General features: G+C 43.7%; 2 protein-coding genes across 2 annotated transcripts in view; both read left to right on the forward strand.

Moving 5' to 3' along the window:
* The window catches only part of LOC139394338 (uncharacterized), a 13,861-nt gene extending 8,627 nt beyond the window's left edge, over positions 1-5,234 (forward strand). Inside the window, exons 5-7 of the mRNA XM_071142384.1 lie at positions 1,308-1,529; positions 3,995-4,157; positions 4,988-5,234. Coding sequence (XP_070998485.1) covers positions 1,308-1,529; positions 3,995-4,157; positions 4,988-5,062 — 460 coding nt within the window. The 3' untranslated portion in view covers positions 5,063-5,234. The remainder of the gene's footprint in view (positions 1-1,307; positions 1,530-3,994; positions 4,158-4,987) is intronic.
* A 4,239-nt stretch (positions 5,235-9,473) lies between these two features.
* LOC139394341 (zinc finger protein 664-like) lies at positions 9,474-21,682 on the forward strand. The gene is made up of 4 exons (XM_071142388.1): positions 9,474-9,911; positions 18,800-20,289; positions 20,347-21,447; positions 21,544-21,682. The coding sequence occupies exons 1-2, from the start codon at positions 9,656-9,658 to the stop codon at positions 19,594-19,596; spliced, it is 1,053 nt and encodes a 350-aa protein (XP_070998489.1). The 5' UTR covers positions 9,474-9,655; the 3' UTR covers positions 19,597-20,289; positions 20,347-21,447; positions 21,544-21,682.
* Positions 21,683-21,990: the final 308 nt, after the last annotated feature.

Genomic DNA, 21,990 nt, shown 5'->3' on the forward strand with positions numbered 1-21,990 from the left:
ACCACACCCACCACACCACACCACACCCACCACACCACACACCACACCCACGACACCACACACCACACCACACACACCACACCCACACCCACCACACCACACCCACCACACCCACCACACCAACCACACCCACCACACTACACCCCACCACACACCACACCACACACCCACCCACCACACCACACCCACCACACCACCCACCACACCACACCACACCCACCACACCACACACCACACCCACACCCACCACACCACACACCACACCCACCACACCACACACCACACACCACACACCACACCACACCCACCCACCACACCACACACACCACCCACCACACCACACCCACCTGGTTTCTATTGTATTACATTATAAACCCATCTCTGTTCTGGTACTGAACTGGTTCCTATTGTATTACATTATAAACCCATCTCTGTTCTGGTTGGTACTGTCTCTCTCTCTCTCTCTCTGTGTTTGATCCAACCCATATCTGTTCTGGTTGGTACTGTCTACCTCTGATCCAACCCATCTCTGTTCTGGTTGGTACCGTCTCTCTCTGTGTCTGATCCAACCCATCTCTGTTCTGGTTGGTACCGTCTCTCTCTGATCCAACCCATCTCTGTTCTGGTTGATACTGTCTCTCTCTGATCCAACCCATCTCTGTTCTGGTTGGTACTTTCTCTCTCTGATCCAACCCATCTCTGTTCTGGTTGGTACCGTCTCTCTCTGATCCAACCCATCTCTGTTCTGGTTGGTACTGTCTCTCTCTGATCCAACCCATCTCTGTTCTGGTTGGTACTGTCTCTCTCTGATCCAACCCATCTCTGTTCTGGTTGGTACCGTCTCTCTCTGATCCAACCCATCTCTGTTCTGGTTGGTACTGTCTCTCTCTGATCCAACCCATCTCTGTTCTGGTTGGTACTGTCTCTCTCTCTCTGTGTCTGATCCAACCCATCTCTGTTCTGGTTGGTACCGTCTCTCTCTGATCCACTACGAGGTTCTAAAGTTACTTCAGAAACAACTCTACTGACCCTCCCTGTTTCCTGGCGTCGCACTTCCTGTCCAACCTGACTTCCTGTTTCTGGTGTGAAAACACGGGCGTCTCCCTTCCGACAGAGGGAGTGTGTGTGTGTTTGTCATAGATATCATAACATAACGTGGTTTATTGACCTGTGTGTGTGTGTGTGTGTTAGCTACCGTACGATATCATAACATAACGTGGTTTATTGACCTGTGTGTGTGTGTGTTAGGTACCGTACGATATCATAACATAACGTGGTTTATTGACCTGTGTGTGTGTGTGTGTTAGCTACCGTAGGTTCAACCACTTTGACGAGCTGTCAGGTCGTTTCTGGGGGCGGTCCATCGGTGGATCAGCTGACTCGTTGGATAACCCCGTCTTCACCCGCTCCGACGAGTTGCTACACCGGAGGGCGCTCGACCGCACCTGCTGTTACCACGACGATACGCTGTCCCTGGCCTCCACCTGCCCTAGCAACGGAACACACCTCAACACCGTCTACCCACACAAGTTGGTGACACACACACACACACACAGAGAATACACACAGAGAGAGAACACACCTCAACACCGTCTACCCACACAAGTTGGTGACACACACACACACAGAGAATACACACACAGAGAGAACACACCTCAACACCGTCTACACACACAAGTTGGTGACACACACACACACAGAGAATACACACACAGAGAGAACACACCTCAACACCGTCTACACACACAAGTTGGTGACACACACACACACAGAATACACACACACAGAGAATACACACACAGAGAGAACACACCTCAACACTGTCTACCCACACAAGTTGGTGACACACACACACACAGAGAATACACACACAGAGAGAACACACCTCAAGACCGTCTACACACACAAGTTGGTGACACACACACACACAGAGAATACACACACACAGAGAGAACACACACACAGAGAACACACACACAGAGAATACACACACAGAGAGAACACACCTCAACACCGTCTACCCACACAAGTTGGTGACACACACACACACAGAGAATACACACACAGAGAGAACACACCTCAACACCGTCTACACACACAAGTTGGTGACACACACACACAGAGAATACACACACAGAGAGAACACACCTCAACACCGTCTACACACACAAGTTGGTGACACACACACACACACACAGAATACACACACACAGAGAATACACACACAGAGAGAACACACCTCAACACTGTCTACCCACACAAGTTGGTGACACACACACACACAGAGAATACACACACAGAGAGAACACACCTCAAGACCGTCTACACACACAAGTTGGTGACACACACACACACAGAGAATACACACACACAGAGAGAACACACACACAGAGAACACACACACAGAGAATACACACACAGAGAGAACACACCTCAACACCGTCTACCCACACAAGTTGGTGACACACACACACACAGAGAATACACACACAGAGAGAACACACCTCAACACCGTCTACACACACAAGTTGGTGACACACACACACAGAGAATACACACACAGAGAGAACACACCTCAAGACCGTCTACACACACAAGTTGGTGACACACACACACAGAGAATACACACACACAGAGAATACACACACAGAGAAAACACACCTCAACACCGTCTACACACACAAGTTGGTGACAGACACACACACAGAGAATACACACACACAGAGAGAACACACACACAGAGAACACACACACAGAGAATACACACACAGAGAGAACACACCTCAAGACCGTCTACACACACAAGTTGGTGACACACACACACAGAGAATACACACACAGAGAGAATACACACACAGAGAGAACACACCTCAAGACCGTCTACACACACAAGTTGGTGACACACACAAATAGAGAATACACACACAGAGAGAACACACAAACAGAGAACACACACACAGAGAACACACACAGAGAGAATACACACAGAGAGAATACACACAGAGAGAATACACACAGAGAGAACACACACATACACTGTAACACAGAGAACACACACACAGATTGAACACACACAGAGAGAACACACACAGAGAGAACACACACATACACTGTAACACAGAGACAGAGAACACACACACAGAAAGAACACACACAGAGAGAACACACACACACACACACACAGAGAACACACATACACTAACACAGAGAGAACACACACAGAGAGAACACACACACACACAGAACACACACAGAGAGAACACACACAGAGAGAACACACACACAGAACACACACAGAACACACACAGAGAGAACACACATACACTGTAACACAGAGAACACACACACACAGAGAACACACACAGAGAGAACACACACACAGAGAACACACACAGAGAGAACACACACACAGAGAACACACACACATAGAGAGAACACATACACAGAGAACACACACACAGAGAGAACACACACACACAGAGAACACACACAGAGAGAACACACACACACAGAGAACACACACACAGAGAGAACACACACACACAGAGAACACACACATACTGTAACACAGAGAGAACACACACAGACTGTAACACAGAGAGAACACACACAGACTGTAACACAGAGAGAACACACACAGAGAGAACACACACAGACTGTAACACAGAGAGAACACACACAGACTGTAACACAGGTGTATGAGAGATAACTATAGTAATGGGGTGTGGTGTGGGGTGTGGTGGGTGTGGTGTGGTGTGTGTGGTGGGTGTGGTGTGGTGTGTGTGTGTGGTGTGGTGGGTGTGGTGGGTGTGGTGTCTGGTGGTGTGGGTGTGGTGTGTTGTGTGGTGTTGTGTGGTGTGGTGGGTGGGTGTGGTGTGGTGTGTGTGGTGTATATATAGATAACTATAGTAAAACGTTGTCATGGTTCCCCCTCCCTCCCTCTTTCTCTCTCTCTCTCCCTCCCTCCCTCCCTCCCTCCCTCTCTCCCCTCCAGTTCCCAGTACGGCTGGGCGGTCAGCGAGGTCAGCCTGGCGGAGTGTGTGTTGGATTCTGGGAAAGCCAGTGACCTGTCAGTGTGCAGCTGGCCCATAGAACCCATCCAGTGGACACCCTTCCCCCTGCTACAGCAACTATCCTCTACACACAGAACCACCCCGGTACCTACAGACTACAACCCTTCCCCCTGCTACAGCAACTATCTACAACACACAGAACCACCCCGGTACCTACAGACTACAACCCTTCCCCCTGCTACAGCAACTATCTACAACACACAGAACCACCCCGGTACCTACAGACTACAACCCTTCCCCCTGCTACAGCAACTATCTACAACACACAGAACCACCCCGGTACCTACAGACTACAACCCTTCCCCCTGCTACAGCAACTATCCTCTACACACAGAACCACCCCGGTACCTACAGACTACAACCCTTCCCCTTGCTACAGCAACTATCCTCTACACACAGAACCACCCCGGTACCTATTAGGAGGGAGGTACCTAGAGATTACCACCTATTAGGAGGGAGGTACTTACAGATTACCACCTATTAGGAGGGAGGTACCTACAGATTACCACCTATTAGGATGGAGGTACCTACAGATTACCACCTATTAGGATGGAGGTACTTACAGATTACCACCTATTAGGAGGGAGGTACCTACAGATTACCACCTATTAGGATGGAGGTACCTACAGATTACCACCTATTAGGAGGGAGGTACCTAGAGATTACAACCTATTAGGGCTGGAGGGGGAGAGTTAGAAGAGACAGATAGAGAGAGAGAGGAGAAAGAGCGACAGAGGTAGAGATAGAGAGGGAGAAGAGAGAGACAGAAAGAGACAGAGGAAGAGATAGAGAGGGAGAAGAGAGAGAGGGAGAAAGAGACAGAGGTAGAGATAGAGAGGGAGAAGAGAGAGACAGGGAGAAAGAGACAGAGGAAGAGAGAGAGATGGTAAGCTGTTGTTTGTTTGTTTGTCCAGGTGAGGGCGCTGCGTCCTCGGTCCTACTGTGAAGGTTTGGAGCTGGTGGAACTGGAGAAGAGCTGGACGGCCTAGCAACCACTGAACCGTTTAGTGGAGTCAGTCGTGAGGAAAGGTTGAACAACTGAATCACTGAATAAACTATCACTGAATCGCTGAGTCACTGAATAAACTGTATAACTGAGTCAACGGGATAACTGAATCACTGAATAAACTGTATCGTTGATTCACTGAGTCAATGGGATAACTGAATCACTGAATAAACTGTATCACTGATTCACTGAATCACTCAGTCAATGGTATCACTGAATCATGACTCACTCTTACTGGCTGTCTTGAACTTAACACTGATTCTGTAGCCCTTCCCATGATTATACAGAGGAAAGGTGTGTGTGTGTGTGTGTGTGTGTGTGTGTGTGTGTGTGTGTGTGTGTGTGTGTGTGTGTGTGTGTGTGTGTGAGAGAGAGAGAGAGAAAAAAAATTACATTTATTCTGTTTTGTTATTGTTGTCAGTCGTGTCCATGAGTATTCAACTAGGCTTGAAATGATTGACATTTCCCCTCTCTTTGTAGTCACAAAGCTAGAAGCTGAGAGAGGTGGCCCCTAGTAAAGACTCAACATCTGTCTGTGGTCATGAAGCTGAGAGAGGTGGCCCCTAGTAAAGACTCAACATCTGTCTGTGGTCATGAAGCTGAGAGAGGTGGCCCCTAGTAAAGACTCAACATCTGTCTGTGGTCATGAAGCTGAGAGAGGTGGCCCCTAGTAAAGACTCAACATCTGTCTGTGGTCATGAAGCTGAGAGAGGTGGCCCCTAGTAAAGACTCAACATCTGTCTGTGGTCATGAAGCTGAGAGAGGTGGCCCCTAGTAAAGACTCAACATCTGTCTGTGGTCATGAAGCTGAGAGAGGTGGCCCCTAGTAAAGACTCAACATCTGTCTGTGGTCATGAAGCTGAGAGAGGTGGCCCCTAGTAAAGACTCAACATCTGTCTGTGGTCATGAAGCTGAGAGAGGTGGCCCCTAGTAAAGACTCAACATCTTTTTGCAAATGTGCATACTGTATATATTTGTGTGTACACAAACAGTTGAAGTCGGAAGTTTACATACACTTAGGTTGGAGTCATTAAAACACGTTTTTCAACCACTCCACAAATTTCTTGTTAAACTATAGTTTTGGCAAGTCGGTTAGGACATCTACTTTGTGCATGACATAAATTTTCCAACAATTGTTTACAGACAGATTATTTCACTTATAATTCACTGTATCACAATTCCTGTGGGTCAGAAGTTTACATTCACTAAGTTGACTGTGCCTTTAAACAGCTTTGAAAATTCCAGAAAATGATGTCATAGCTTTAGAAGCTTCTGATAGGCTAATTGACAACATTTGAGTCAATTGGAAGTGTACCTGTGGATGTATTTCAAGGCCGACCTTCAAACTCAGTGCCTCTTTGCTTGACATCGTGGGAAAATCAAAAGAAATAAGCCAACACCTCAACAACAAAAAATTGTAGACCTCCACAAGTCTGGTTCATCCTTGGGAGCAATATCCAAATGCCTGAGGGTACCACATTCATCTGTACAAACAATAGTTCGCAAGTATAAACACCATGGGACCACGCAGCCGCCATACCGCTCAGAAAGGAGACCCGTTCTGTCTCCTAGAGATGAACGTACTTTGGTGTGAAAAGTGCAAAATCAATCCCAGAACAACAGCAAAGGACCTTGTGAAGATGCTGGAGGAAACAGGTGCAAAAGTATCTATATCCACAGTAAAACGAGTCCTATATCGACATAACCTGCAAGGCGAAACAGCAAGGAAGAAGCCACGGCTCCAGAACAGCCATAAAAAAAGCCAGACTACGGTTTGCAACGGCACATGGAGACATAGATTGTACTTTTTGGAGAAATGTCCTCTGGTCTGATGAAACAAAAAATAGAACTGAAGAATATGTAATATTTTAAATTCTTCAAAGTAGCCACCCTTGACCTTGATGACAGCTTTGCACAATCTTGGCATTCTCTCAACCAGCTTCATGGGGTAGTCACCTGGAATGCATTTCAATTAACAGGTGTGTCTGTTAAAAGTTAATTTGTGGAATTTCTTTCCTTCTTAATGCGTTTGAGCCAATCAGTTGTGTTGTGACAAGGTAGGGGTGATTTGGTGAAAGACCAAACAACAGGCCATCATCACATGAAGTTCAGTCAATTCTGAAAAATGTATAGAACTTTCAAAGTTTCTTCAAGTGCAGTAGGAAAAAACAATCAAGCAATATGATGAAAATGGCTCTCATGAGGACAGCCACAGGAAAGGAAGACCCAGAGGGTAAGTTCATTAGAGTTACCTGCCTCAGAAATTGCAGCCCAAATAAATGCTTCACAGAGTTCAAGTAACAGACACATCTCAACATCAACTGTTCAGAGGAGACTGTGTGAATCAGGCCTTCATGTTTGAATTGCTGCAAAGAAATCACTACTAAAGGACACCAGTAATAAGAGGAGACTTGCTAAGGGCCAAGAAACACGAGCAATGAACATTAGACCGGTGGAAATCTGTCCTTTCCAACCGCCGTGTCTTCGTGAGATGCAGAGGTGAACGGATGATATCTGCATGTCTATTTCCCACCGTGAAGCATGGAGGAGGCGGTGTGATGGTGTGGGGTGCTTTGCTGTTGACACTATCAGTGATTTATTTAGATTTCAAGGCACACTTAACCAGCATGGATACCACAGTATTTTGCAGCTATATGCCATTCCATCTGGTTTGCGCTTAGTGGGACGATCATTTGTTTTTCAAATGGACAATGACCCAACACACCTCCAGGCTGTGTTAAGGACAATTTGACCAAGAAGGAGAGTGAGGGAGTGCTGCTTCACAATCACCCGACCTCAACCCAATTGAGATGGCTTGGGATGAGTTGGACTGCAGACTGAAGGAAAAGCAGCCAACAAGTACTCAGCATATGTGGGAATTCCTTCCAAGACTGTTGGCAAATAATTCCTGGTGAAGCTGGTTGAGAGAATCTCAAGAGTGTGCAACTCTGTTATCAAGGGCAAATGGTGGCCACTTTGAAAAATCTAAAATATATTTCGATTTGTTTAACACTTGTTTTGGTTACTACATGATTCCATATGTGTTCTCATAGTTTTGATGTCTTCACAATTATTCTCAATGTAGAAAATAGTACAAATAAAGAAAAACCCTTGAATGAGTAGGTGTGTCCAAACATTTGGCTGGTAGTGTATATATCTACAAATTTGAATAATTGTATGAGAAATCCCAAGAGTATGCAACATGCCTCTCTAAGTAAGGAATAATGGACTATTGAAATTAGGTTGCTAAGTCAAGTGGTCGAAGAGCTATTGACATTTGAATATTGTGATCATGCACTTTGTTGACGGTCCCTAACTAGTTGCTTTTGACGGTGCACCAGAATGCTTGAGCTGTTGCGGTGTGAGTATGAAACTCGGGGAGGAATCGGGAAAATACCTGTAGAATGTCTTTCCTAACAGAGGCTAACCTGAAGTATGAAGGTCACATCGTTTGCGAAGTTTAAAGGTCTGACTGTCTAGCGAATATCGGAACTCTAACCAACTTTAAGGTGTCACAGGCTCAGCTGCCGGTCAGGACGAAGCATTCATCGGCAGGATTCCCTGTGATGTGCTCAGTCGCACTCACAATGATAAATCCAAGAAAAATGTGTTTTCTCTCTGTTTGCGCTGTGCACTTGTTTACCAATGCAATAAACGCCACCAAGTCCACCTTCATAACATGCAACATGTCAGGCTTGGGGACTAGGTTCTACATATAACTTTACATATTATTTAAAAATGTAGCTTTAGAGGTTCCGTAGAGAACTGCTACTGTGTTGAGAGAGGGCTTCCGTAAAGAACTGCAATGAGTCGACTGTGTGGAGCGATCCCAGTCTAAATGTTAAATTTGAATTTTGTGGTTCCCTCTATATATATATATATATATATATATATATATATATATATATATATATATATATAATTATTGAAAATAAAATCGTTGAAGAAAATGATTAACTTTTTGTTTGAAAATAAATTTAAAAAACTTTCCCTCAAACTGCGTTACACACTCCGGTCAGCAGACGGCGATGTGTGTGTTTCAGGTCTTCCCCGGGAGTCAGGCGCAAGTAGACCGGACGCTTCTTCAACAACAAGCTATTCGGTCGACACTAGTTACCACAGTCACAAATACGTAAACCACGCCCATTTCTACATCCTCTCTTCTATTAAAAATCAGATAAAAAAAAAACGATTTAAACCTAATCTTAACAACATTAATAACCTTATGTCCAACCCTAACTTTTAAATTAAGACCCAAAAATAAAAATTACTATTTGTATTTTTCTTATTTTTACCGAAGCCAATTCTGACTTTGTGGCTGTGGTAACTAGTGACAACCCAGCCACGTTATTTTATAGTTCATTGGAAACTGGTCAACCACCTTGGTAGCTTGCTAGCCGAAATATTAACCCGCTTTAATGTATGTTAGCCACTGTGTTTTGAACACACTTCTGTCAATCTAGCTAATTATATAATTTCATTGCATATTTACGTTGTTATTAGTTAGCTAACGGTAGCTGGCTGGTTAAGTTAGCATTAGCCTTGTTAGCTAACTGTTAGCTATCACCCCCCGACCATGAGTTCACCAAGCTACTCGCCTCCTGATGAAGAGGAGGGGGTCTGCTGGACGGAGAAAGAGGGTCTGTGGCTGAACGTTGTCGTGAAAGAGGAGAATGAAGAGGAGGATATCACAGTAACAAAAGTAGAGGAAGAGCAGGATGTTACAGTGAAAGAGGAAGAGGAAGAGGAGGTTACTGTGTTGGGAGTGAAGGAGAAGGGAGAGATAACTGTCACATTGGAAGAGGAAGAGACAGGAGATCGGATTAACACCAGTAAGTACGGTCTTAAAAACATAAGCTGTTGTTGAATTAAAGGGCAAGCTAACAGAGTCACACTCCCACTATCAAAACGGTCGTACATTTTGTTGTTACAATCAGGTCCAGGTCTTGCTCTCTGAACCCTTGTTCTTGTTCTTCTTCTTTGTGAGACTTTTCGTCAGGCTAGACGCTGTATTGCATGTTGCTGCCTTTCGCAGGTCAGAGCGCAGTTTTGGCATATTTTGGTCACCCCCAAAAAACGGGAATGAGGAAAAATGTAAATGGCACCACCATCTAACCCTGCAGCTATACACCATCCACTATACACTACATACACTATCCCCCAAAACCACCATCCCATCCCACTACTTTAACCCTGCAGCTATACACCATCCACTATACACTACATACACTATCCCCCAAAACCACCATCCCATCCCACTACTTTAACCCTGCAGCTATACACCATCCACTATACACTACATACACTATCCCCCAAAACCCATCATCCCATCCCACTACTTTAACCCTGCAGCTATACACCATCCACTATACACTACATACACTATCCCCCAAAACCACCATCCCATCCCACTACTTTAACCCTGCAGCTATACACCATCCACTATACACTACATACACTATCCCCCAAAACCACCATCCCACTACTTTAACCCTAAAGGATCCTACACCATCCCACTACTTTAACCCTAAAGGATCCTACACCATCCCACTACTTTAACCCTATAGGATCCTACACCATCCCATCCCACTACTTTAACCCTATAGGATCCTACACCATCCCACTACTTTAACCCTAAAGGATCCTACACCATCCCACTACTTTAACCCTAAAGGATCCTACACCATCCCACTACTTTAACCCTATAGGATCCTACACCATCCCACTACTTTAACCCTATAGGATCCTACACCATCCCCTACTTTAACCCTAAAGGATCCTACACCATCCCATCACACTACTTTAACCCTAAAGGATCCTACACCATCCCACTACTTTAACCCTATAGGATCCTACACCATCCCATCCCACTACTTTAACCCTAAAGGATCCTACACCATCCCACTACTTTAACCCTAAAGGATCCTACACCATCCCACTACTTTGGCCCTAAAGGATCCTACACCATCCCACTACTTTAACCCTATAGGATCCTACACCATCCCACTACTTTAACCCTAAAGGATCCTACACCATCCCACTACTTTAACACTAAAGGATCCTACACCAGCCCACTACTTTAACCCTAAGGGATCCAACACCAGCCCACTACTTTAACCCTAAAGGATCCTACACCATCCCACTACTTTAACCCTATAGGATCCTACACCATCCCATCCCACTACTTTAACCCTAAAGGATCCTACACCATCCCACTACTTTAACCCTAAAGGATCCTACACCATCCCACTACTTTAACCCTAAAGGATCCTACACCATCCCACTACTTTAACCCTATAGGATCCTACACCATCCCACTACTTTAACCCTATAGGATCCAACACTATCCCATCCCACTACTTTAACCCTATATGATCCTACACCATCCCACTACTTTAACCCTATAGGATCCAACACCATCCCATCCCACTACTTTAACCCTATAGGATCCTACACCATCCCACCACTTTAACCCTATAGGATCCAACACCATCCCATCCCACTACTTTAACCCTAAAGGATCCTACACCATCCCACTACTTTAACCCTAAAGGATCCAACACCATCCCAGCCCATCTACTTTAACCCTAAAGGATCCTACACCATCCCACTACTTTAACCCTAAAGGATCCAACACCAGCCCATACCACTACTTTAACCCTAAAGGATCCTACACCATCCCACTACTTTAACCCTAAAGGATCCTACACCATCCCACTACTTTAACCCTATAGGATCCTGCACCATCCCACCACTTTAACCCTAAAGGATCCTACACCATCCCACTACTTTAACCCTAAAGGATCCTACACCATCCCACTACTTTAACCCTATAGGATCCTACACCATCCCACTACTTTAACCCTATAGGATCCTGCACCATCCCACCACTTTAACCCTAAAGGATCCTACACCATCCCACTACTTTAACCCTAAAGGATCCTACACCATCCCACTACTTTAACCCTAAAGGATCCAACACCATCCCATCCCACTACTTTAACCCTAAAGGATCCTACACCATCCCATCCCACTACTTTAACCCTAAAGGATCCTACACATCCCATTACTTTAACCCTAAAGGATCCTACACCAGCCCACTACTTTAACCCTAAAGGATCCTACACCATCCCACTACTTTAACCCTATAGGATCCAACACCATCCCATCCCACTACTTTAACCCTATAGGATCCTACACCAACCCACTACTTTAACCCTAAAGGATCCTACTCCAGGTAGGATGGAACCTCTACTCTCTCAAAACCAAAAAAGAAAGGCTAGAGAAGAGATCATTTATTGATGTAAACACAAACGCCTAGCAACCCAAAGGTTGTGAGTTCGAATCACAGTCAACTTTTCAACTACTTACATTTTTTTTGCTACTTTACAACTGCTTAGCATGTTAGCTAACCCTTCCCCAATCCCCTTTAACCTAACTCCTACATTTAACCTTTAACCCCTAGCCTAGCTAACGTTAGCCACCTAGCTGCTTAGCATGTTAGCAAAACCCTTCCCCAATCCCCTTCAACCTTACTCCTACATGTAACCTTAACCCCTAGCCTAGCTAACATTAGCCACCTAGCTAGAATTCGTAACATATCATTATAATAAAATAAAAAAATTGTAACATATAGTTTGTTTTGCAAATTCATAACAAATTTGTAACATATAATACAAATTGTGATTTAATAACACATACTAAATGGGTGATTAGCATCCACAAAGTAATACTCGGCAAACATAACATTCAGGCCAATGGGGACGAGCTTTACACCACTCAGGCCAATGGGGACGAGCTTTACACCACTCGGGCCAATGGGGACGAGCTTTACACCACTCGGGCCAATGGGGACGAGCTTTACACCACTCGGGCCAATGGGGACGAGCTTTACACCACTCGGGCCAATGGGGACGAGCTTTACACCACTCGGGCCAATGGGGACGAGCTTTACACCACTCGGGCCAATGGGGACGAGCTTTACACCACTCGGGCCAATGGGGACGAGCTTTACACCACTCGGGCCAATGGGGACGAGCTTTACACCACTCGGGCCAATGGGGACGAGCTTTACACCACTCGGGCCAATGGGGACGAGCTTTACACCACTCGGGCCAATGGGGACGAGCTTTACACCACTCGGGCCAATGGGGACGAGCTTTACACCACTCGGGCCAATGGGGACGAGCTTTACACCACTCGGGCCAATGGGGACGAGCTTTACACCACTCGGGCCAATGGGGACGAGCTTTACACCACTCGGGCCAATGGGGACGAGCTTTACACCACTCGGGCCAATGGGGACGAGCTTTACACCACTCGGGCCAATGGGGACGAGCTTTACACCCCTCGGGCCAATGGGGACGAGCTTTACACCACTCGGGCCAATGGGGACGAGCTTTACACCACTCGGGCCAATGGGGACGAGCTTTACACCACTCGGGCCAATGGGGACGAGCTTTACACCACTCGGGCCAATGGGGACGAGCTTTACACCACTCGGGCCAATGGGGACGAGCTTTACACCACTCGGGCCAATGGGGACGAGCTTTACACCACTCGGGCCAATGGGGACGAGCTTTACACCACTCGGGCCAATGGGGACGAGCTTTACACCACTCGGGCCAATGGGGACGAGCTTTACACCACTCGGGCCAATGGGGACGAGCTTTACACCACTCGGGCCAATGGGGACGAGCTTTACACCACTCGGGCCAATGGGGACGAGCTTTACACCACTCGGGCCAATGGGGACGAGTTTTACACCACTCGGGCCAATGGGGACGAGCTTTACACCACTCGGGCCAATGGGGACGAGCTTTACACCACTCGGGCCAATGGGGACGAGCTTTACACCACTCGGGCCAATGGGGACGAGCTTTATACCACTCGGGCCAACGCTCCACAGTCCAATGGGAACAAGCTTTACACCACTCGGGCCAACGCTCCACAGTCCAATGGGAACAAGCTTTACACCACTCGGGCCAACGCTCCACAGTCCAATGGGGACGAGCTTTACACCACTCCAGCCAACGGTCCACAGTCCAATGGCGGTGAGCTTTACACCACTCCAGCCGACGCTTGGCATTGAGCATGGTGATCTTAGCCTTGTGTGCGGCTGCTCGGCCATGGAAACCCTTTCATGGCGCTCCCTACGAACAGTTATTGTGTTGACCTTGCTTCCAGAGGCAGTTGGGAACTCAGTAGTGAGTGTTGCAATCGAGCACAGACGATTTTTATGTGCTACTTGCTTCAGCACTCTGCGGTCCTGTCCTGTGAGCTTGCGTGGCCTACCACTTCGCGGCTGAGCCATTGTTGCTCCAAGACGTTTCCACTTCACAATAACAGCACATACAGATGACCGGGGCAGCTCAAGCAGGGCAGAAATTTGAGCTCCTGTTCCTCTTATATCAGATCAACAGTATAGTGGAGCTCCTGTTCCTCTTATAGAATATCAGATCAACAGTATAGTGGAGCTCCTGTTCCTCTTATATCAGATCAACAGTATAGTGGAGCTCCTGTTCCTCTTATCAGATCAACAGTTTAGTGGAGCTCCTGTTCCTCTTATAGAATATCAGATTAACTGTATAGTGGAACACCTAATATATAAACCGTACTGGCAGGAAGCTTGGTCACGATAATCAGAAAAGCAATCAAATTAAATCGTTTACCTTTGATGAGCTTCGGATGTTTTCACTCACGAGACTCCCAGTTAGACAGCAAATGTTCATTTTTTTCCATAAAGATTATTTTTATAGCTGAAATACCTCCTTTTGTTGTTCACGTTTTGTTGAGAAATCCACCGGAAATTGCGGTCACGACAACGCCGAAAAAATGTACAAATTAGATCCATAATATCGACAGAAACATGGCAAACGTTTTTTTATAATCAATCCTCAAGGTGTTTTTCAAATATCTATTCGATAATATATCAACCGGGACAATTGGCTTTTCAGTAGGAGTGAGAGGAACAATGGCCGCCTTTGTCTATTACGCACAAATCAATCTGAGATCCACCACCTGACCACTGACGCAATGTTGTCGTTCACGCTCATTTTTCAAAATAAAAGCCTGAAACTATGTCTAAAGGCTGTAGACACATTAGGGAAGCCATAGAAAAATCTGGTTGATATCCCTTTCAATGGTCAATAGGGATGCATAGGAACACAGATGTTTCAAAATAAGAGTCACTTCCTGATTGGATTTTTCTCAGGCTTTCGCTTGCAATATCAGTTATGTTATACTCACAGACAATATTTGTACAGTTTTGGAAACTTTAGAGTGTTTTCTATCCTAAGCTGTCAATTATATGCATATTCTAGCACCTGGTCTTGAGAAATAGCCTGTTTACTTTGGTAACGTTATTTTTCCAAAAATGAAAATAGTTCCCCCTAGCCCCAAGAGGTTTAAATACATAAATTCCATAAATTAACTTTTAACAAGGCACACCTGTTAATTGAAATGAATTCCAGGTAAACTACCTCATGATGCTAGTTGAGAGAACGCCAAGCGTGTGCAAAGCTGTCATGGTAACGGCTGGCTACTTTGAAGAATCTCAAATATAAAAGATATTTTGATTTGTTTAACACTTTTGTGGTTACTACATGATTCCATATGAGTTACTTCATAGTTTTGATGTCTTCACTATTATTCTACAATGTAGAAAATAGTCAAATGAAAACCCTTGAATGAGTAGGTGTTCTAAAACTTTTGACCGGTAGTGTATGTATAGATATTGTTGATGTCCCTAAACCGTATCGTACCGAACGGTACTGTGGTGTCGCGGTATCGTACCGCACCGCGTGTTTCACGGTTTCACAAAACTCACGGTTATGTACGATACGGCACAGTGGTGTGACGGTACTAGAGGTCGACCGATTAATCGGAATGGCCGATTTAATTAGGGACGATTTCAAGTTTTCATAACAATCGGAAATCGGTATTTTTGGACACCGTTTTGGCCGATTTTATGATTTTAAAATATTTTTTTTACACCTTTATTTAATCTTTATTTAACGAGGCAAGTCAGTTAAGAACACATTCTTGTTTTCAATGATGGCCTAGGAACGGTGGGTTAACTGCCTCGTTCAGGGGCAGAACGATAGATTTTTACCTTGTCAGCTCGGGGGATTCAATCTTGCAACCTTACAGTTAACTAGTCCAACGCTCTAACCACCTGATTACATTGCACTCCACGAGGAGTCTGCCTGTTACACGAATGCAGTAGAAGCCAAGGTAAGTTGCTAGCTAGCTAGCTAGCTAGCATTAAACTTATCTTATAAAAAAACAATCAATCAATCATAATCACTAGTTAACTACACGTGGTTGATTGGTTGATGATATTACTAGTTTATCTAGCGTTTATCTAGCGTGTCCTGCGTTGCATATAATCGATGCGGTGCGTATCGTTGCTCCAATGTGTACCTAACCATAAACATCAATGCCTTTCTTAAAATCAATACACAGAAGTATATATTTTTAAACCTGCATATTTAGCTAAAAGAAATCCAGGTTAGCAGGCAATATTAACCAGGTGAAATTGTGTCACTTCTCTTGCGTTCATTGCACGCAGAGTCAGTGTATATGTAGCAGTTTGGGCCGCCTAATTTGCCAGAATTTTACGGAATTATGACATAACATTGAAGGTTGTGCAATGTAACAGGAATATTTAGACTTATGGATGCCACCCGTTCGATAAAATATGGAACGGTTCCGAATTTCACTGAAAGAATAAACGTCTTGTTTTCGAGATGATAGTTTCCGGATTCGACCATATTAATGACCTAAGGCTCGTATTTCTGTGTGTTATTATATTATAATTAAGTCTATGATTTGATAGAGCAGTCTGACTGAGCGGTGGTAGGCAGCAGCAGGGTCGTAAGCATTCATTCAAACAGCACTTTCCTGCGCTTTGCCAGAAGCTCTTCGCTGTGCTTCAAGCCAATCAACTCCCGAGATGAGGCTGGTGTAACCGATGTGAAATGGCTAGCTAGTTAGCGGGGTGCTAATAGAGTTTCAAACGTCACTCGCTCTGAGACTTGGAGTAGTTTTTCCCCCTTGCTCTGCATGGGTAACGCTGCTTTGAGGGTGGCTGTTGTCGTCGTGTTCCTGGTTCAAGCCCAGGTAGGAGCGAGGAGAGGGATGGAAGCTATACGGTTACACTGGCAATACTAAAGTGCCTATAAGAACATCCAATAGTCAAAGGTTAATGAAATACTAATGGTATAGAGAGAAATAGTCCTATAATTCCTATAATAACTACAACCTAAAACTTCTTACCTGGGAATATTGAAGACTCATGTTAAAAGGAACCACCAGCTTTCATATGTTCTGAGCAAGGAACTTAAACGTTAGCTTTCTTACATGGCACATATTGCACTTTTACTTTCTTCTCCAACACTTTGTTTTTGCATTATTTATACCAAATTGAACATGTTTCATTATTTATTTGAGGATAAATTGATTTTATTGATGTATTATATTAAGTTAAAATAAGTGTTCATTCAGTATTGTTGTAATTGTCATTACTACAAATCATTTTTTTAAATTTAAATCAGCCGATTAAATGGTATCGGCTTTTTTTTGGGGTCCTCCAATAATCGGTATGAAAAATCATAATCGGTCGACCTCTACTATATAGCCTAGAAACCTGGTTAAACTATCATTATGACATCATGGATGAATTCTAGAATATACTATATAGCCTAGAAACCTGGTTAAACTATCATTATGACATCATGGATGAATTCTAGAATATACTATATAGCCTAGAAACCTGGTTAAACTATCATTATGACATCATGGATGCATTCTAGACGGTTTTGATACATCCATAAAATAAATGCCCGAGATCTGTAATTTGTATTTAGATTTTCCATTTATTATAACAGTAATAGTTTATTTATTATAATAGTAAACATGGGTAGCTTGAATTCCCAGAGTTCCTCTGTCCAGTATCTGTGTTCTTTTGCCAATCTTAATTTATTTTATTTTATTGGCCAGTCTGAGATATGGCTTTTTCTTTGCAACTCTGCCTCGAAGGCCAGCATTGTTGAGACTGGTGTTTTGACATTGTCAAGGTACTGGAGTGGCCATCACAAAGCCCTGACCTCAATCCCATAGAAAGTTTGTGGGCAGAACTGAAAAAGCGTGTGTGAGCAAGGAGGCCTTTACAAACCTGACTCCGTTACACCAGCTCTGTCAAGAGGAATGGGCAAAAATTCACCCAACTTATTGTGGGAAGCTTGTGGAAGGCGACCTGAAACATTTGACCCAAGTTAAACAATTTAAATGCAATTCTACCAAATACCAATTGAGTGTGTGTAAACTTCTGACCCACTGGGAATGTGATGAAAGAAATAAAACCTGAAATAAATAATTCTCTACTATTATTCTGACATTTCACATTCATAAAAATAAAGTGGTGATCCTAACTGACCTAAAACAGGGAATTTTTACTAGGATTAAAATGTCAGGAATTGTGAAAAACTGAGTTTACACGCCTTAGCCAAATACATTTAAACATCCGACTTCTTCAACTATATGGCAATTGTGCGGCAATTTTAGCGACAGAGTCGTCTGGCACACTGGGTTTCAGCAACTGTAATAACTTTCTCGTTCCTCATCGATGTTACTTCTCATGTGATTTAAAAATACAACAAATAAACATATAATCTGCTGTTGTCCTTTAACCATCTGTCTGACTTTGTCGTTCACACAGGAGAGAGACGGGACCGCCGTGGATCCTCTGGGGAGCCTCAACGACATCACGATGCTGACGAGGCAGAGAAGAGTCGCTCCGCATCCAGATCAGAACACCTCAAGAAACACCAGCGGAGACCCAAAACGAAAACTCACCGCTGCTCTGACTGTGGGAAGAGTTACTTAAGATCAGATTCACTGAAACTACACCAGAGAAGTCACACTGGAGAGAAACCTTTTTGCTGCTCTGACTGTGGGAAGAAATTCACCTCCTCGGCAGACCTTAAAAGACATCAGAGAATCCACACAGGAGAGAAACCTTTTAGCTGCTCTGACTGTGGAAAGAGTTTTGTTTCGTCAGGACATTTAAAATCTCACCAGAGAACACACAAAGTAGAGAAACCCTATAGCTGTACTCAATGTGGGAAGAGTTTTACTCACTCAAGCAGCTTGATAGTACACCAGAGAACACACACAGGAGAGAAACCTTATAACTGTGATCAATGTGGGAAGAGTTTTCTTTCATCTGGTCGTCTGACAATACACCAGAGAACACACACAGGAGAGAAACCTTACAGCTGTGATCAGTGTGGGAAGAGTTTTACTACATCTAGCCAGCTGACTTTGCACCAGAGAACACACACAGGACAGAATCCTTATAGCTGTACTCAATGTGGGAAGAGTTTTACTCAGTCAAACAGCCTGGTATCACATCAGAGAACACACACAGGAGAGAAACCTCATAGCTGTGATCAATGTGACAAGAGATACTCTGATAAAAGATCTCTGATTAAACATCAGAAAATACATAGTTGAAGGAGTTGTTTCATGATATCAATGAAATAATGTCACAATGTAGAATGTTTTAACATTGTAGAAGGAGTATTTTAATGATGTCACAATGTAGAACCCTAAATGTTTGTCCTCTGTTCTATTGATTTCAACATGATCTGGATATTAGCCTCAGGGGAAAAATCCAGGTTCTGAATTGAAAGAGTACTATTTATGAAATTTAACATCAGGGGGGATATTTAGGCCTGAATTGGTCACAAAAAGTGACTAACAAAAAAAGAGTTGTTCCACTTACCACGTTGGTGACCCACTTAAAATCAAAATGCAACACTTCAAAATGTTTCTGGCTGTTTTCTACAAATTGTCCTCTAACCAGTGATGTACACATTATTCCCAGATTCCGTGTGGTTTTTGCTGCGTTAGTTTTAACAGGACGTGCAACCTCATCTCCCTCCTGTCACACAAATGATTTCAACATGATATCAATGAGTTATGACAAATAAGTGTTGCTTTCCTTTGTTTAGTGACCCCTAAATTTAAAAGCATCACTCCAAAATGTAGCTGACTGTCTTCTGCAGGTTGTCCTCTAACCAGTGAGGTAAAAGATATCTCCCATTTCCATGTGTTTTTTTTGTGTGTGTTAGTTCCAACATCACTAACAACCTGATTTCTAATCGATGTCAGTGATTTATTGCTACTTGTCAAAACAGTGTTTCTGTGGAGCTTGTTTTAAAAAGTTTGTAGTAGGAGTGTTCTAATGATGTCACAATGTAGAATGTTTTAACAGCTTGTTTTAAAAAGTAAAATGATTATTGTTGCACGTTTGTTTAAATTTTATGTTTTTCAATTTATCAAACTGTTAATGCATATTGGTTATTGATTTGGACACCCCAAAAATGTCATTAAAAAGATGCCCGAAGTCCAATATATGTTCGGTTGAAAGTGAAAGTTGAGATGTCTTTTCGGGTCGTTTTTTTTCAATTACTTGAAAACAACTTAATTTCAATGTACTTGCAGCCTATACACATGGACGCAGTATAATGAATGTTACTTGCAGCCTGGAAGCAGTATAATGAATTGAGTCTATAATCAATTTTATTAACAATCCTACATCGCTCCAGTATTTCTTGACAACATTCAAGTGCTAATTGTCTTTATTCCACTACTGAAGAAGCATGTCTCAAATCACGTCTTATTTCAAACATTCAGCCTGACAAAATATACATGTTTTATTATTCCATGCCTCACCATTAAGTGAAGTATTGCCAATACATATTAACAAAGGGGTGAACATCTGGTTTTGATTTTCATAATTATAATTAATGTAACATTTAGTAATCACAGTTATTCATGCAACCAACTGACAGAGTTGGAGGTGTGATATAGTTAATGGAGATGGAGGTGTGTTCTAGTGGGTCTGGGCAGGTGTGATGTAGGTAATGGAGATGGGGCTGTGTTCTAGTGGGTCTGGGCAGGTGTGATGTAGTTAAGGGAGATGGAGGTGTGTTCTAGTGGGTCTGGGCAGGTGTGATGTAGTTAATGGAGATGGAGGTGTGTTCTAGTGGGTCTGGGCAGGTGTGATGTAGTTAATGGAGATAGGGGTGTGTTCTAGGGGGTCTGGGCAGGTGTGATGTAGTTAGTGGAGTTGGAAGTGTGTTCTTGTGGGTCTGGGCAGGTGTGATGTAGTTAATGGAGATGGAGGTGTGTTCTAGTGGGTCTGGGCAGGTGTGATGTAGTTAATGGAGATGGAGGTGGGTTCTAGTGGGTCTGGGAAGATGTGATGTAGTTAATGGAGATGGAGGTGTGTTCTAGTGGGTCTGGGCAGGTGTGATGTAGTTAATGGAGACGGGGGTGTGTTCTAGTGGGTCTGAGCAGGTGTGATGTAGTTAATGGAGATGGAGGTGATCTAGTGGGTCTGGGCAGGTGTGATGTAGTTAATGGAGATGGAGGTGATCTAGTGGGTCTGGGCAGGTGTGATGTAGTTAATGGAGATGGAGGTGATCTAGTGGGTCTGGGCAGGTGTGATGTACTTCATGTTTGTATGATGTTCTCGTTTGTATGTTTTGTAATTGTTTATAAAAAGATAAATAAAATATTTTCCCAATGCAAAGTTACACCTTACTGTTCTATATTTGGAGTTATTACATTAAACCAATCAGAATTCAGGAGAATGCCAAAGTCAGGTGTGAATTAATATGGAGGCCCAGCCTATTCCCTATGATGTAAACTACAACCGAAATAATTTAAAATGTAGAACTTTAAATTAAACTAATCGTTTGCTCTCATGACTTGAGTGTTTAAAGTAAACCAACGTTTTGGAAAAACACCATCTAACCAAATATCAAAGAATGTTAGCTATATGCAGTTATCTTAGCCAGCCAGCTAACGTTAGCTATTTAGCCAACTAGCTATTAGCCT

This window comes from Oncorhynchus clarkii, unplaced genomic scaffold, assembly GCF_045791955.1.
Source record: "Oncorhynchus clarkii lewisi isolate Uvic-CL-2024 unplaced genomic scaffold, UVic_Ocla_1.0 unplaced_contig_359_pilon_pilon, whole genome shotgun sequence".
Taxonomy (NCBI): Eukaryota; Metazoa; Chordata; class Actinopteri; order Salmoniformes; family Salmonidae; genus Oncorhynchus; species Oncorhynchus clarkii.